The sequence below is a fragment of the Urtica dioica genome, chromosome 1, assembly GCF_054948205.1.
Source record: "Urtica dioica subsp. dioica isolate 48M chromosome 1, U.dioica_male_clone48M_v1_H2, whole genome shotgun sequence".
NCBI classification, from domain to species: Eukaryota; Viridiplantae; Streptophyta; class Magnoliopsida; order Rosales; family Urticaceae; genus Urtica; species Urtica dioica.
The window spans coordinates 1163720-1178745 of record NC_142756.1 but is presented as its reverse complement, the minus strand read 5'-3'; the positions used below and the strand labels follow the sequence as shown (position 1 = coordinate 1178745).

General features: G+C 39.1%; 1 protein-coding gene across 1 annotated transcript; it reads right to left on the bottom strand.

Moving 5' to 3' along the window:
• Nucleotides 1–1672: 1672 nt before the first annotated feature.
• MBD9 (methyl-CPG-binding domain 9) lies at nt 1673–11789 on the bottom strand. The gene is made up of 10 exons (XM_089612025.1): nt 11001–11789; nt 8939–9626; nt 7775–8851; nt 6988–7674; nt 6368–6670; nt 5926–6264; nt 5488–5586; nt 4819–5247; nt 2497–4614; nt 1673–2383 (listed from the first exon to the last, which is right to left on the bottom strand). The coding sequence occupies exons 1-10, from the start codon at nt 11471–11473 to the stop codon at nt 2075–2077; spliced, it is 6522 nt and encodes a 2173-aa protein (XP_089468151.1). The 5' UTR covers nt 11474–11789; the 3' UTR covers nt 1673–2074.
• Between the last annotated feature and the right edge of the window lie 3237 nt (nt 11790–15026).

The window sequence follows — 15026 nt, the reverse complement described above, 5'->3', positions numbered from 1 at the left end:
GATCTTGAAGATTGATATATAGGTTATAGCCATGCGTTTAAATATAGTATAAATTTTTTTTTTTTTTTGGTCAATGACTTTGGTTATTCTGGGTTATTATACTAGAGAGCGCTTATTTTAAATTCTAACTTAAATTATTCGATAGTAAGAATGCGGTACATTTAGTAAAAAAAAAATATGCACGAGTTGACTATATTTTTTTTTTACTTTTTGAATAGTAGACTATAATTTTAATTGAAAGAAAATAGTTTAACTAAGACTATACGCATGCGCTACATTTAGTAAAGAAATATGCACGAGTTGACTATTTTTTTTTTTACTTTTGAATAATTAGACTATAAGTTTGATTGGAAGTATAATCATTTATATATTGGTAACAATTTCCTCTTATCATTAACTGTACAACAAGACGTAACAGCATAGTCTCATAAATATAAGTTGACACAAAAGGACAATGGGGGAAAATAATGTATTGTCCAAAAAAAATATTAGGGCTGTAATCGAGTATCAAAAAGTCAGATCCTCTAAAGGATTCTTAGAAAAAATTAATTCCTACATTTACATAAAAAAATTCAAATAAGCCCCATCTCAGTTTTTTTTTTTAATAAGTTTAGTCCTATAGTAATACGGAATGTTTTTAAGCTCTTTTTTTAATTTCATAAATTATAATATTTGTAGAAGTGGATAACCAAGAAAATATAAAGATGTGTATTTGTTTCGATAAGGAAACGACTCATCTTATGCTCCAACAACAACATCAAGTAGTCGAATCCAACGAGTGTATCATCAAAAGCTTTTGAAAATTGATGGGTCAAAATATAAATTTTTTATATGCCGATATAATCATCACCAATCAAAATTTCACAACATGGGACGAGAATAGAATTTCTGTATATATATATATACATATACATATATTCTCTCCAACCTACAAACAATTTACCTGTCCACAGGACTAAATACATATTCGTATTACTAACGTAGACATACACAGCACCACTCATTTATATGAGAGGTCAAATACTCTATACATTCATACATATATAGGGAACAATATACATTGGACTGCATGTTGGCCTCGATCTACTTCTTTTTTTCCCTTTTGTTTAAATAAGCTATTCACTCACTCACCCTATAATGTGGGTTTTAACTATTTTTTCAGAGACATATGATCTCTTATGGTGTCGTTCGTACTTTTCTGACCATTTTTTTTTCCTTGAAAACCGAACATTTTATTCCAGATGAAACCGGAACACCAAAAGTCCTTGAACGGAATTTATGTTCCGTCCAAATGCTTAGGTTTAGCTAGCTATGACCATCAATGATGCCATCATAATAGTAACTCATGCTCTTAAAATAAAGCATAAAATAATAACAAAACCAGTTGTCATTTTTCTTCCAGGTTCAGAACTTGAGGAGAAAAATGATGTAAGAACTAGGGTAACCAACAAAATAAAAAGGCAGTTACGAGAGATTATAAATAAATAAAAAAACATGACTGAGCAGTTCTAATTCTAAAGCCTCTTTTGCATGCCTGTTTACATGTAATCTAAGAAAAGCCGGATCAGGCAATTAACAAAAAAAAAAAACAAAACAAAACAAAAAAAACCACCTAAAGCTAAATGACCTAGACAGAAAGTAAAATTGTATAAAGAATGAAATATTGCCTAAACCTGATCAGCTTCCACATTGGGGTTTTTTTTTTTCTTTTACATTACTCCTATATGTATAGATCTCCACTGTATCACTCCATTTCATTGCATCTATTCCAAAAGCAAACGGTTTATGATATTGAATAAACCACATTCTGAATCTGGATTTCCCTTTACCCCTCAGCCCAAACCACTCCAAGCAGACACAACAAATTTCGATTTCGGCTTCAAAATCCAGCCTCCAAGTTAGCGGGTCAGCTTTTTCTTCTTCTTTCTATATATACACACAGCACAGCTCAAAAGGGTAGCCGCGGAAATGATTTGGAGCGACCTCGAATGACCGAAACTTCTCCGGCGGCTCATCATCACGACCCGACAGGACTCGGGTCAACCCAACCCGGATTTTGGGGTTCGAAAAAAAATCAACCCTCCGGCTCTTTCCTCTTCTTGTTCGATCTTCTGCTGCTTGATCTGGTTTTTTCCGCCGAATCCAATACGGGGATTTGCTTCTGATCAGACTGTCCGGCGGGGGGCTCGGAATTTTCTGTTGCTTCAGAATCTGCCGAGTTCTTCTCGTAGATTATTGCGGCGTCGAGAGAGTATATTCTCAGGGCGAGGGCTGACACAGTCGATATTTTGGCGGCAGCTGAGAATGATGACCAATACCACCACTCGTTCTTGATTGAATCCGTCTTGATCACATCTTCTAATATCATCACTGCTTGAACCATCTAGAAAAAAAAAATTATATATATATATATATATATATATATATATATATATTATTCCATGGGAAACTTGCTCCACATAAAAGAGAAATAACTTGATAACATGAAAAACAAACCTCGTATATCGATGTCGCGGATTTGACAAATGCCCGCCAAGCCCATCTCCTTCCAAGATGTGACTTAGACGGTCTCAAAGCTTCTTCGGGCAATGCCGCGTCCATATCGAGAAGGTTGATTTTAAGCTGCCTCAGAATCTGAGAAACTTTTCCCGCCAATGGCCTCAGAGAAGACTGGGGAACCACGCAGCAGCGAGTAAGCCCCGCGGCGACTGAGGAACGACTGCCCGAAGCTCGTGCCCCGTGTTTTTGACACTTCGCCACGTCGTTCGCTTCTTTTGTAGATCTTATCGGAGATTTATTACTAGCCAAAACATCGCGGCCGGTTCCTAGGGGAAACAGGTTATCGGAGGCCTCGGATCCGGATGCTCCGCATTGTGACGCCGTGCTCTTGTGGGGAGATAGTAATGCCATCGTGGAATCGCTGAGGCAATGTGAAATTGACGGAACAAACGAGGGAACGCCGTTTGAACCTATGAGGCCTATTTCACGTATCACATCCCTACACGAATCATTGGTCACGAACTTGGAACGCGTCTTCTCCAAGTCATACGGGCATGACAACCCTTCATCCTGAAACTTGATCAACTTGGCACCAAGCTCTAGGAAACTGGTTTGTGCGATTTCAACCTTGCCCGTTTCGGGTTTCGGATTGCCTTTTGTCTTTGCAGAGTCGCTGATTTCCTTTCCCTTCTCGTGAACCGATACTGGAGCTGGACTGCACTTGCCTTCGTTGTTGTGCCTCTCGAGTTCAGTCTCAGATAAAAAGGTCTTGTGGCAAGAGATGCAATGGTGTCTACTCGGCCAAACGAGTTCTAAGCATCCACAACGGTACACCTTATCCTCATGAGCAGTTAGTCTCGCCTTTTTCCCGCGCTTTTTCGAGGCATCTGCGATTTCAATCTCGACACAAGCACCGTGCCTCTTCTCCAGCAAAGCGGTCGCCTTCGTCCCGAGATGATTAAAAGCTCCGTCTTTAACCCCGCTCGCAGTCACGGACAAAGCATCGAGCCCGTCCCGACTTTCGCTCTTGCTCTTGCGAAGCTCGTGAAACCTCAGCTTCTGCCAGTGCCTGATAGACTCTTTCAGCTCCCTTTCCTTTGGATCGGTGGCCTTCAAACAATTGACCAGCTCGTTGATTTCTTCATCGGTCTGGTAAGAAACGGAAGGTTGTTCTTGTGGGAGATACATGTGCCCAAATTTGGAACTGTCCAAAGGAAAGCGATCGTCTGCGACATAGCGAAGAGAGCTCTCCAAATCTGAAATCCTCCACATGGGTCCTCGATGAAGGCTTGTTCTTCTCCCGCCCGGCGATGCTGCGCTTCCGTCGACGATGATCCAAGATCGTCCGGCTGGTGCACCGGAACCCCAGTACAAGCAACCCAGGGAATCCGTGCCCAGAAACTCCCTCCGCACAGACACCTTTGAGAGCTCCGATTCCACACCATTGATGGACTCTTGTAGAGCTGCGATCTCACTCTTCACTGAGCTCAAGTCGGTACTAGCGCTCTTCGTATCAGAAAGAGCAGAACGCCCGTGCTTATCAAGAGTCTGAGAGCTAGAACCTTCCTTTCCGGCGTTTTCACTTGAACCAGTCTCTGCACCGGTAGCCTCGACTTCATTCACCAAAGACTCAAACGACTTTCTTGGCTTGTCGTTTTTCTGAGCGTCCATATTCGTCGGAGGATTCTCCACCGCAGAAGTAGAGCCGTCTTTTAACTGGTCTATCGCGTCCAAAGGATTTCGCGGGCTAGACTGAGAATCGGAGGCGGACGATTGTTTATCCAAAGGGTTCGGAGCAGTTCCTTCTCGTGTTGAAACCTCATCTGCCGATGACTTCTCACTCAGAGAAGGCGTTTGACCTTTTCCGTGATTCGTCAGCGAAGATTCCCTCCTTATGCCAGAGGCTCCTCCGAGCGAAGTTACCGGAATTAGGTCCAGCTTTGCGGCTCTTGCAACCATGATTTCTTCTCTGGATTTGAGAATCTTCCACTCCATAAAAAGCGAGCGCAATTTCTGCTGCAATTCGGTGGATGTTTCCGCACATTGCTCGAGGTGTTGGCGGATAATAGCTGAGTTGAGTAACTCGTCACATAAGAACTTTAGTAGGAAGGTCCTCTGCATTTAATAATCAAATTTAACATCATCAGCATGATATATAGTTGAGATGATTAAATTTATACGAAAATATTCAAAACCTCATGTGCCCACCCAGCCTAATGAATTATTTATACAAAAATATAAATATATTAACTAAAAATAAAAAATTACAATAGACAAATAAATAAATTGATTATTTACCCCTCCGGGTCTAACACAAACCTCATCTGCAGTGAATTCCCAATACTCTTTCTCTTCCATTTTCGCCGCCAAATGTGATAGTCCCTCAAGGTACGCACGGGTAAATTCTCCCTGATATTTTTTACCGGGGCGTTGCCTAATAATCTGAACATTTTCTGGGACGACAATGCGTTTAGTAACAACACAGGAAGGACAATACCAATTTCCTTCTGGGATCCTCACAAGAGGGGGATTTAAACAATAAGTGTGATATTCGGCGTCACAAGTATCGCACAATAACACGCTGTCATCGTCTCTATCGATGCCGCAAACTTTACATACTCCATCGTCCCAGGGGGCTTTAGGAATCACACTAATAGAAGAAAGCACCTCGTCGATTTCCTTCTTTCTTTCTGCGTTCAAGCTTTCCAACTTTACAAAGTCGGCGAACTTGCCAACTAGAGGAAGAACCTGTAGCATAGCAAAGAAAATAGGAGAGTAAAAACCTAATTCAGCTCCTTGCATTTTAGGATTTCGAAAAGCAGGTAAATATCTTGTATATTTGCATTTCAAAATCATTGTACGCACTTCACATTGGAAATGTTTTATAAATGAGTAAGCAGTGCATCATTCTCTTGCAATTTTCCCGCGAGAATAAAGAGCACAGTAGCAAAAAAAGAATGAAAATGAAAAGGGTTCGAAAATTATAACCTCCTTCTCATACAGAGACTCAAAATTTTGTGCTAATGTCTCAGCCAACTCAACCAGTTCGGGCTGATCTCCAAAAGCATTACGTACATTACTCCATAACTGCAGTGTCAAAGCAAAGAGTCACATCATAAGGTTTCCCATTTACACATCTAAACACTTCACAAAAACAACAAATAACTAAAAAGCTAAAGGGAACCCAATGATTGGACCTGGAATATTAAATCGATAAACTCGGTCCACAATTCGAGAGGTGAACCAACCTCTCCGATTCGCTACTCTTCGACTAAGGAAGCGAAAAAAACTAACTTAATTTCTCTTCTCATAAGCCTAATGACCCACCTTATGATTTATTCATACTTAAATAAATAAAAATTACAATAAATAAGGACGAGATTAGTAAATAAACTACTAATTTTCCCTCCTAAGTCTAACACATACCTCTCTAACATCTTCGAGAAAGGTTTCATGCGAGCCACGGTAAGACCCAGCAGCCAATCTCATATCAATTGTCCTGAAATCCAACGGCCGAGACACCATAGCCGGGGACCCCAAAAGTCCCTCATCGTCGTTATCGCTAGAATTTGTCAGCTTTCTTCCCAGCAAGTTGCAGAAGACTTTTGAATCGTCCGCGGCTGCAGCCCGGCGTAGCACAATGCGGCACTGCTTCATAATGGCATCAGATACGGAGATGACGGTCTTTTTCTTTTTTCGTTTGATTTCGGGTTTAGGTGGCAACACTTCGCCAGACACATCTGCTAGCACTGAAAGAACAGCTTTCTGCATTCAATAACAAGACTTCGTCAACAAGTCAAAGAACAATTGACTTTGATAGCATCAGTGTGCAAAAAAGAAAAGAAAAAAACACTACTGCAATTAGCACCTTTGTTGGTCCTGATGCATTGCCTTTATAGACTTCCTTACTGATCGAGTGTTCAAGTATTTTCTTTGCCCATTCTGGTGGATCCAACTTTAAAGCCTCGTAAACGCACTTTCTGATTCTGGTTCCTACATTGGTGGGAAGCTTTCTAACAGGGCCTAGCACTTGTGCCCACTCTGGGATATTTTCACTCACCGTGTTCTTTTCAGGGGCAACCGTTGCATCTGATACTTCGTCCTCAAAAGTGAGAACATCGTTCTCTCTTTCGGCTGAACCAAAAATCTGTTTTGCAGCCTCTGCAAGCAACTGACACAGATATATAAAGTTTTAAGGCATTAACATCAGTGACAAAATGAAAAAATAAATAAATAAATAATAATAATAATAATAAAATAAAATATTGTTCTAAAATTGTACTTGTTTTACCATCTGCCCATCCCTCATTTTCGCCAATACAGTAACTAGTTATCCACTTTAAAATTCAAGTCTAGGGCCAATGGGTGAAAAATGGTTGGGCTATATCTTTTTTTTTTCTCTCTCTGGATAATTAACACCTCGCCCTTTTTTATGTTAAATAAATCAAGAAATAATTATGAAACGCTATAGCGAATAAACTGTCTTACAAGTGCATCTGCTTCCATCCCAGCCACTCCCATAAGCGAGCCACAAAGCAGCCCTCCATCTCCTTGCAAGCAGCGAAACACTTTTCCACTTTCACGGCTAATTATCTCAGCAGAGTCAAGATTACCATCCATCAATATCACAGCCAAGACATATCTTCTAGCTAATTCTGGCCAAGTAAGCTCATTAACTGGGAGTGTATTAAGCTTGGTTCTTCTAGCGGAAATAGAGCTATCAAAGTCTTTCTTTCTTCCCCTTTTTGCTTTGGACTCCCCAGAATCGAAATTCGGATCCACGAGCGCGAAGACCTTTGACTGTAGTTCGCCTATCAACACCCTCAGAAGCGATTTGTGGGCCTTTGTCAACACAACGCCAGAACATCTGTTGAATGTAACGGACGCGAGTTTGGTTTGAGCCGCTTCCTTCATTGCCCTAGTTGCCATTTGTATAAAAGCAGGTGGGTTTTCCTGGGAAACTGCCAATCCAGTCTCAAAATCAGAGGTCGATGTTTGACCACCGGTTGAATCGGCAGAATTCAGAGTTTGACTGGTAGGGATTTCGTTCTCGAACTTCTGCAAGAGGTCCAAGTCATCGGACCAAGGGCTGATGAGTTCTTCTTCAATTTCTTCCAAGGAAAGAGGCTCTTTCAAACCCAAAATTTCGTGAAAACGTAATAGCGACTCCCAAACCTGATCTCGTAACAAAGAACCGAAGGCATTCAGTTCCTCTTAACGACAAAGTGTGAATTAATTATCATACATTAAAGAGACTAGTTGTAGGAACACATACCTGATAAACGTCGCCCACAAGTTCAGAGGAAATTTTGGAGCACAGCTTCTTCCCAAGAGGACGGCGATGAACATCTCTTCCGTGACCATCCATTAACTTGGCTTTTTTTGATCTCCTAAATAAAGTGTCTTTTCCATTACCTTCTAAACCACCTCTCATCTTGAGCGCTATAAGCCCATTTCCAACCGTCTCCGATGAAGAACAAGAACTTCTATCACTCAGAGATTGATACTGTGAACAGGTTTGGAACCCAGGAAGTTGTTCTAAAATCTCTTGCACAAAATCCACATCCAATCCAAACCTATCCTGGTCCAACCATTTCTCCAATGCATCTTTGAAAGAGTCGCGCTCGTCTTCAGCCTTAATTCCAAATTGGACACTACCATGAGATATCAATGCGCCAGAAAATTTATCCAACGACGAGAGATTTCCCTTACCGCGTTCATTCTTTATAGGGAAGCTGTTTCTATTCCTAACGTGCTTGCACAAGCATTCAAAAGAGCCTTTCCGCTTAACTATTTCAGAACAAGCATCGACAACTTTTTGAGCAACCATTTCCCACGCCAAAGATGAAGATTTCTCTTCCACCGTAAACTCCCCAATTTCATCGGCCAAGCCTGCTTCACAAGATGTAACAATTTCTGAGCTTTCGTGAAGCAGAAACTTATTTGATATCTGTACATCACTACCACCATTGGAACAAAAGTTAAGACAAGACAAAACATCTTTTTCCATAGGAGGGCAAGGATCCGAAAGCATCATCTCTATGTTATCATCATCGTCCCAGGACATCTCGTCACCCTCTTCATTGACTGAACGAGTGCGTTGTCTAATGAGGACAGTTGAGCTTGTGGGGATGGGAGTGGAAGAGCAAGGAAGCCTTTTGACCTTAAAAACAGGTCCACTGTCACCACCATCCAAGACTTGGCATATGAAAAGAGAACCAGAAATCTTATCGTGCCAACAGGATTTATAACCCACAGGCCAGATAAAGTCAGCACTGTGATAGGTGGGCCTCGAGTCAACTTTTCCTAGAGATAGAAGGAAAAAATCTTCGAATTGCACCGGAAGCCCCTCCTGAAAATTAGAACATGGAATTTAACTGTAGCCACCATGGAAAGGAGAGATTTGATCACAATAATAATTGTTTCGAGGAAAACTTACATCATTGTTCTGAGACTCGGAGCAACCACTTTCACCTCCTGCGGCCTCGGAAAATCGTGCATTACTGTCGAATGTACCATTGGAAAGATGATCCTTGTAATAATCACCGACCAGGCCTTCCCTATTTTCTGCAAATCCATTAGTGATTGATCTTCTCGCCTTTCGTTTTCTGGGTATTTGAGACCTATCCGACATGGAAAAACCACCCTCGCTCTTCATTTCGGGTTCCTTAGCAGTGTACTTGGTCGCCAATCCGAGGTAACAAGCAACTTCATAGACCGAGTCAAACGTCTTCCCATCCGGGGCACAATACACAGCATACAACTCGCTCCCCGCGGATTGTTTGAATTCTACACGCCAACCTTCCTCGAGTTCGCCGTTCCTTTCGCACACAAACTCTCTAAGAGCCTGCAAAAAGATCTCGCTCGGGTTCCGAGTTTGTTTTCTAACACCTGCGTTGTTACCTCCCCGATACTTTCCCCCCGGTAGATTCAAATCTACTTCCTCGAAGCTTCTTCCCAGAGTATGTGCTCTGTGCAATATGTCCTCGAAATTCAGTTTAGCACTGTGTAGTCCAACTCCAGGGGGTTTTTGAAACCCAAAACCGTTCCCGCCGAACAAAATATTTGGATGTGTCACTGAGGCACCATATGGATGTCCACCAAAAGAATTACCACCAGAATGCTTTCTAAAACAAAAACATAAATATAAGACGTCACTACTAAATGCTTTACTCAAGAATGAATTTTTTTTTTAATATGACTACTTGATGGTTCATAATAAACTATACCTAGTGCATGAGTACACATATTGCATGAATAAATCTAAAAAAACTAGAGAATACTCCCGCATATTTATAGGTAAACACACTGGACAAAGTACAATTTTTCCCAACTGTGAAAAGGAAGTATATTTGTGGTATTCCCAACAAAAGGAATTTTTTGGGATCTTTAATAAAAAAAATATACGTTACTAGAAGTCGGTGCATACCTATCAAAAAGTTAAATGACACAGATCTGACGGAATAAAGTCGTTACTCATGTCATACTACAATTTCAATTTATGTAACATGAATATCGAAAAACAAAAACAAAATCAAAATCATATTAATAAACCGAACTCCAACTTAAGAAAACAAATTTCGACAGAGCACGTAAATTCGAAAAAGGAAAAACAAGATTCATACCTAACCCTAATAATCCCAGATACCGCATCATTTACAAGAAAATGTAGAAGCCTTAATGTAAAACTAATAACTCCTTTTGATCAATGGATAACTTCGCCTTGGGCCCGGATGGGCTTCAGGTCCCGTTCCAAGGTGACGGCCCATTAGATTATTTACGTACGAATAACACTAGTTTCATTTGTATCTAGACAGACCTAAGTGTTTAAATTTCAAGTTCAGTGTTATATACTTCTTTTAAACACGAACCTATCACCTGCTATGTCCCGCTAATGGAAAATTATCAGAAAGTTGGCAACACAGTAAGGCACAAACTTAGCGTCTTTTCGTTAAAAAGATCAAGTTACACAGCTAAGAGTGAAACCGTTCTTGAAGTAAAAAGTCTGAAGTATGGGACTTAAGCAAAGCAGGGCAAAACTCACCTCGTCCTCAAGGGTAAGTAACGAGACAAATTTCATACCTGCTCTTTTTTCGAGTTGTGCTAAAGCCATTAAAATGCCATCAAAATACCAGAGAACTAGTTTTACAAGTAGCCTTGCTGCAACATTCGGTTCTCGAAACCATGCAACATAGCAAAAACCTAGTTTTGCTTCCTCAAAAACGAAACAGTCTAATGATATCTGATTCACCTAGTTGCGTGAACTCTAGCTAGAGCTTCCACAACAATTTCGATTTCTCACATTATGCAACAAGTTTTATGTATGAAGTGTAACGATATCTCCAGCTTAACTTTGTCTTTGACTAAAGTTGGAAACTGGCAATGCATGTCTAAGCAAATCGTTAAACCCTAGCAGCCCGTCAATTAGTGAAGCCGAAAGGCAAAATTAATCTACGAGGTAAGAAAAGCCTCATTCACGTTCATTTCTAAAATCGAAATACCTAGTCTGAAGCGAATCCTCAGCTCCGTCGGCGTCTCCGTCGCTCGGCGGCGACGCATTCATGTCGAGAAGCCTCTTCTTGGCGCCGAGAGGCCACCGCTTGCTCTTCTCTCCGGCGGAAACGCACTCTCCGCAGAGCCATTCCTCGTTAATCCCAACCGCTCTTTCTCCTCCTCCGCCGCCGCCGCATCCGACGTGGAATCCGCGCTCGCAGGCGTCGCAGACCACGACGAAGCCGAAATCCTCCGGCCTCCCGCAGACGGCGCACATCGCGCCGCCTCCGGCCGAGGGAACTCCGGCGAGTCCTCCCGACGGAGGAGAAGGATGGTCGTGGTACGACCTAACGACGTCGATGGAATCGGAAGGGGCTTCCACCGGCGACGGGATCTCGTTGAGATCGATGCAGAGGACGGAGCGAGTCGCCGGAGCCTCCGCCGCGAGTTCTTCGATGGCTGAATCGTTGAGTTCCATCATCCGAGTCGGCGATGCTCCGAGTTCGAGTTCGGCGAGTTACTCCGACGCGTCGCTCGTACCATTTGCGAACGAAGAAGAAGGGAAAAAAAAAATGTCTCGATCGGACGGCTCAGATTCGTCGTAAACGATATCAGGGGATTTTTTTTTTAAATATTTCCTTTAATTCTTATTTTATTTTTTGGTTTTTCCGGTTCGTAAGTTCGTCGTTTGGGTTTGGTTTAGAGAGAGAAAGAAAGAAAGCGAAAAAAAGAGACAGAAATGGGACCGAAAGAAGACCGTATCGAAGGCCTCACTGACAGTTTTATGCTATTTTAATTTCAGTTTTATACTCTGATTTTAGGTTATTCTCGTAATTAATTATTTTATCATTTATATTTACTATCTTAATTGCGTCTTAAACAGTGCAATCTCCACAGGATGCGAGGGAGAGAGAGAAGAGAGATTTTAATTTTAATTAAATTAAATTAAATTGAAAAGATGAAGCACGTGGAGAGTTCAATGGAGTTTGTTTGCTGTTTGGCGAGGGCAAAGGAAAAGGTCTCACACCAAAAGTACAACCTATCCAACATAAAGCCAAAGTGAAAAAAAAAAAAAAAAAAAAAAAAAAAACAAGTAACGTGCAACGACGACGACCCACGGTTACTTCTCTTGAAACTATAAAAAAAAATTATAAATAAATAAAAACAAGGGTTCGTAACTAATTTTTTTCCTTCTCTTGTTTGTTTGACTGATTTTCATGGTGTGAGGAATCCCTCGGGTGATGTGAATGATATCGTTCTATTTAAATATATATTAAACCGATGTCAATAATCTCTAAAATTTTAAGAATTAGAGATGGCTTAGTAATAACTAATAACAAATAGAGAAGTGATATTCGTAATCTTATCAGTGCATCAGCACTAAGCAAAAAGTCGGTGAATCCCTCTATTGTGAATTGTGAGTCCCACATATTTTTCCTACAAATATGGTAGTGTGTGAGGTTAGAATCTACGAATATTTTAGATGTGCTATAAATCTAATTGCGGAATGATAAATTTTTAAAAAAATTATATCTTTAACTATATCGAATTTTATGCACACCAAATGAATCAAATATGCGTTAATACAGTTAAATCAATTATTAAAATATTTACATGAATTAAATGAATTGTCATTGTACTTGCGATGTATAGAAAAGCTCCAATAGCCGCTAAACTTTCTTATTTTACTTCAGACAAAACAAATAATTGAGACGTTTTCGAATCTTTAAATTTTAGGGTTATTAAGTTATATAGTCACACGGTTATAGTGAATTGGGATATAGCCCACCTTTCGTTAATTTCTTGTAAATAGCCAACTTAACTTATTAACATATTAATAAAAGACTTATTTAATTCAGCCAAACATGTAAAAAAGTTAGTTAATAGGCTGCCACGTATGCAAGTTGGCTATTTATAAAGTATTTACTAAAGGTTGACTAATTTACAATTCATATAGTTTATGTGGCTTAAGTAGCCAATTTTTTGTAAATTTTAAGCTGTGATATAAACTAGATTGCATAGCGATTAGTGACAAACCAGCCTTAGCAATGTTTGTAACGCTTTCGAATATGTAGTGAAAATTACCACAAATTACTGTATTATGTCTTCGCAATATTTGACCCGGTTTCAAATCTATAAATCTATGAGTTTTAAGTTGTATTATTGAGTGACTGTTCATTGACATGTTAATGTATTGTGTCTAAAATGTTTTGTAACATTTTCTAATGTGATCGATCAACGACAAATTCGTGTATTATGTTTTATGATTGTTTGTAACGTTTTTTTATATACAAGTATGAGATGTAATGTAAACTATATCGCTCAACGACAAATTAGCGCATTGTTCCTGCACAGTGCTTGTAACTTTTTTCGAATCTATAAGTTTGGAGATGTGTTGAAAGCTAGATCGTTCAATTATATAGTGTATTATATATTAGCAATGTTTGTAACGCTTTCAAATCTCTTAAGTTCTGAGGTGTATTACATTGCTTACCGACAAAATGAAAATAGTGTATTGTGTCTTCAAATTGTTTTTAAAGTTTTCAAATCTATAAGTTTTGAGACGTATATAAACTAAAGTGCTTATTTGGCATATTAAGTGTTGTGTCTTGCTCGTAGACCATAATATGTCAAGTCGTAACTTATATATATATATATATATATATATATATATATATATATACATATATATAAATGTCAATTAATTGAGTAAGTAATATAGTTTAGTTACAATTCATCCCAGCCAAGTATCAACAACTTGTTACATATATTATACAAAGTATCTAATTTGATCGAAGAAGCACTAAATTACACGACACAATTTAGAATGAACAAGCAATATTTGTAACGGTTATCGAACATATCTTAATTTTGACTTTCGGTAATCATACCCCTAGCTAAACGACAATGAAAAAGCAATATCATATTTTTTTTAGGAACCTAAAAATGTAATTTTGTAAAAAATACACATTTTTGTTTATTATCAACAATTTTCTCGTACATGTCCAAATTCCACAAATTGGTTACGTGGGCCGGTTTTCCTCTCAACCCATTTTGGGCTTAAAGGGTATCCAGGCCCAGATCTATGTCCGGTGTTAGCATTCTGTATGAAAAAATTATATAGTGAGCCTCATAAGTATTCAAAATACCAAAGTTAGACCATTTTACTTTTAAAATATATATAAATATATTTTTGCCTCAAAAGTGAACAAAAATACCCTTCAAATCAAAACATTTGTTTTTTCTTCTTTTTCCCTCTCATTTTCACTCCCCCCCCCCCCCCCCCCCTCTCTCGCTCACCCAATTTCATGAAGATTTTCGACGGGTTTGGCGTTCTCGCATAGATTTGAGCTCGTCCCTTTCAAATGCTGAAAAATGTAAGAATTTCTTATTTATTTCGTGTTTCATTGCTCATAGATGATTTTGAATTATTTGAATCGAATTCGGTAACGTTATGGTTTTGAATATGGGAAAAATTATGATGGAATATGATATTGTACGATGATATACGATGAAATTCATATAGATTTACGATGGTGCACGATGAAATTTATAGAGAATAAAAAAGATAAATAGGCATAAATGTTATTTTTGTCCATTTTTTTTTCTTCAAAAGATCAGTTTATCATATTTTGAAAGTAACAGGTATAACCTTAATTTTTTTTTACTCAAATCATTTGAGGTCCACTTTATGAAATTTCCCTTATGTTTCTAAAAAAAAATTGGGTTTATATTCAAAACGCTGAAGAATAAATTTGTATGCTTGCGCAAAGTATAACTTTAAATATATAAATAATTTATTAGGGGAATAGGCAGATTTATTAGCATTTACAAACTCATTTCTCATAACCAACCAAAGTAATAATTTGGCCAATTATATTAGTGGGCCAATTTGCAAATACTCTTTTGCCCTTCAATCAAAATTTTATTTTCCTTGTATCATTTTTCACCATTTTTCATGTAAACCTATTCACACACATCCTACAATCTCTTCTTCTTCTCTCTCTCTCACACACTCCTTCTTCTTTGACCTA

Coding starts and splice junctions, on each gene's coding strand:
- MBD9 (XM_089612025.1), bottom strand. CDS start 11,473: ATGATGGAACTCAACGATTCAGCCATCGAAGAACTCGCGGCGGAGGCT. Junction 5,587..5,925: donor TTCTCGAAGATGTTAGAGAG/GTATGTGTTAGA, acceptor TTGACACTGCAG/TTATGGAGTAATGTACGTAA. Junction 5,248..5,487: donor AGTCTCTGTATGAGAAGGAG/GTTATAATTTTC, acceptor GCTATGCTACAG/GTTCTTCCTCTAGTTGGCAA.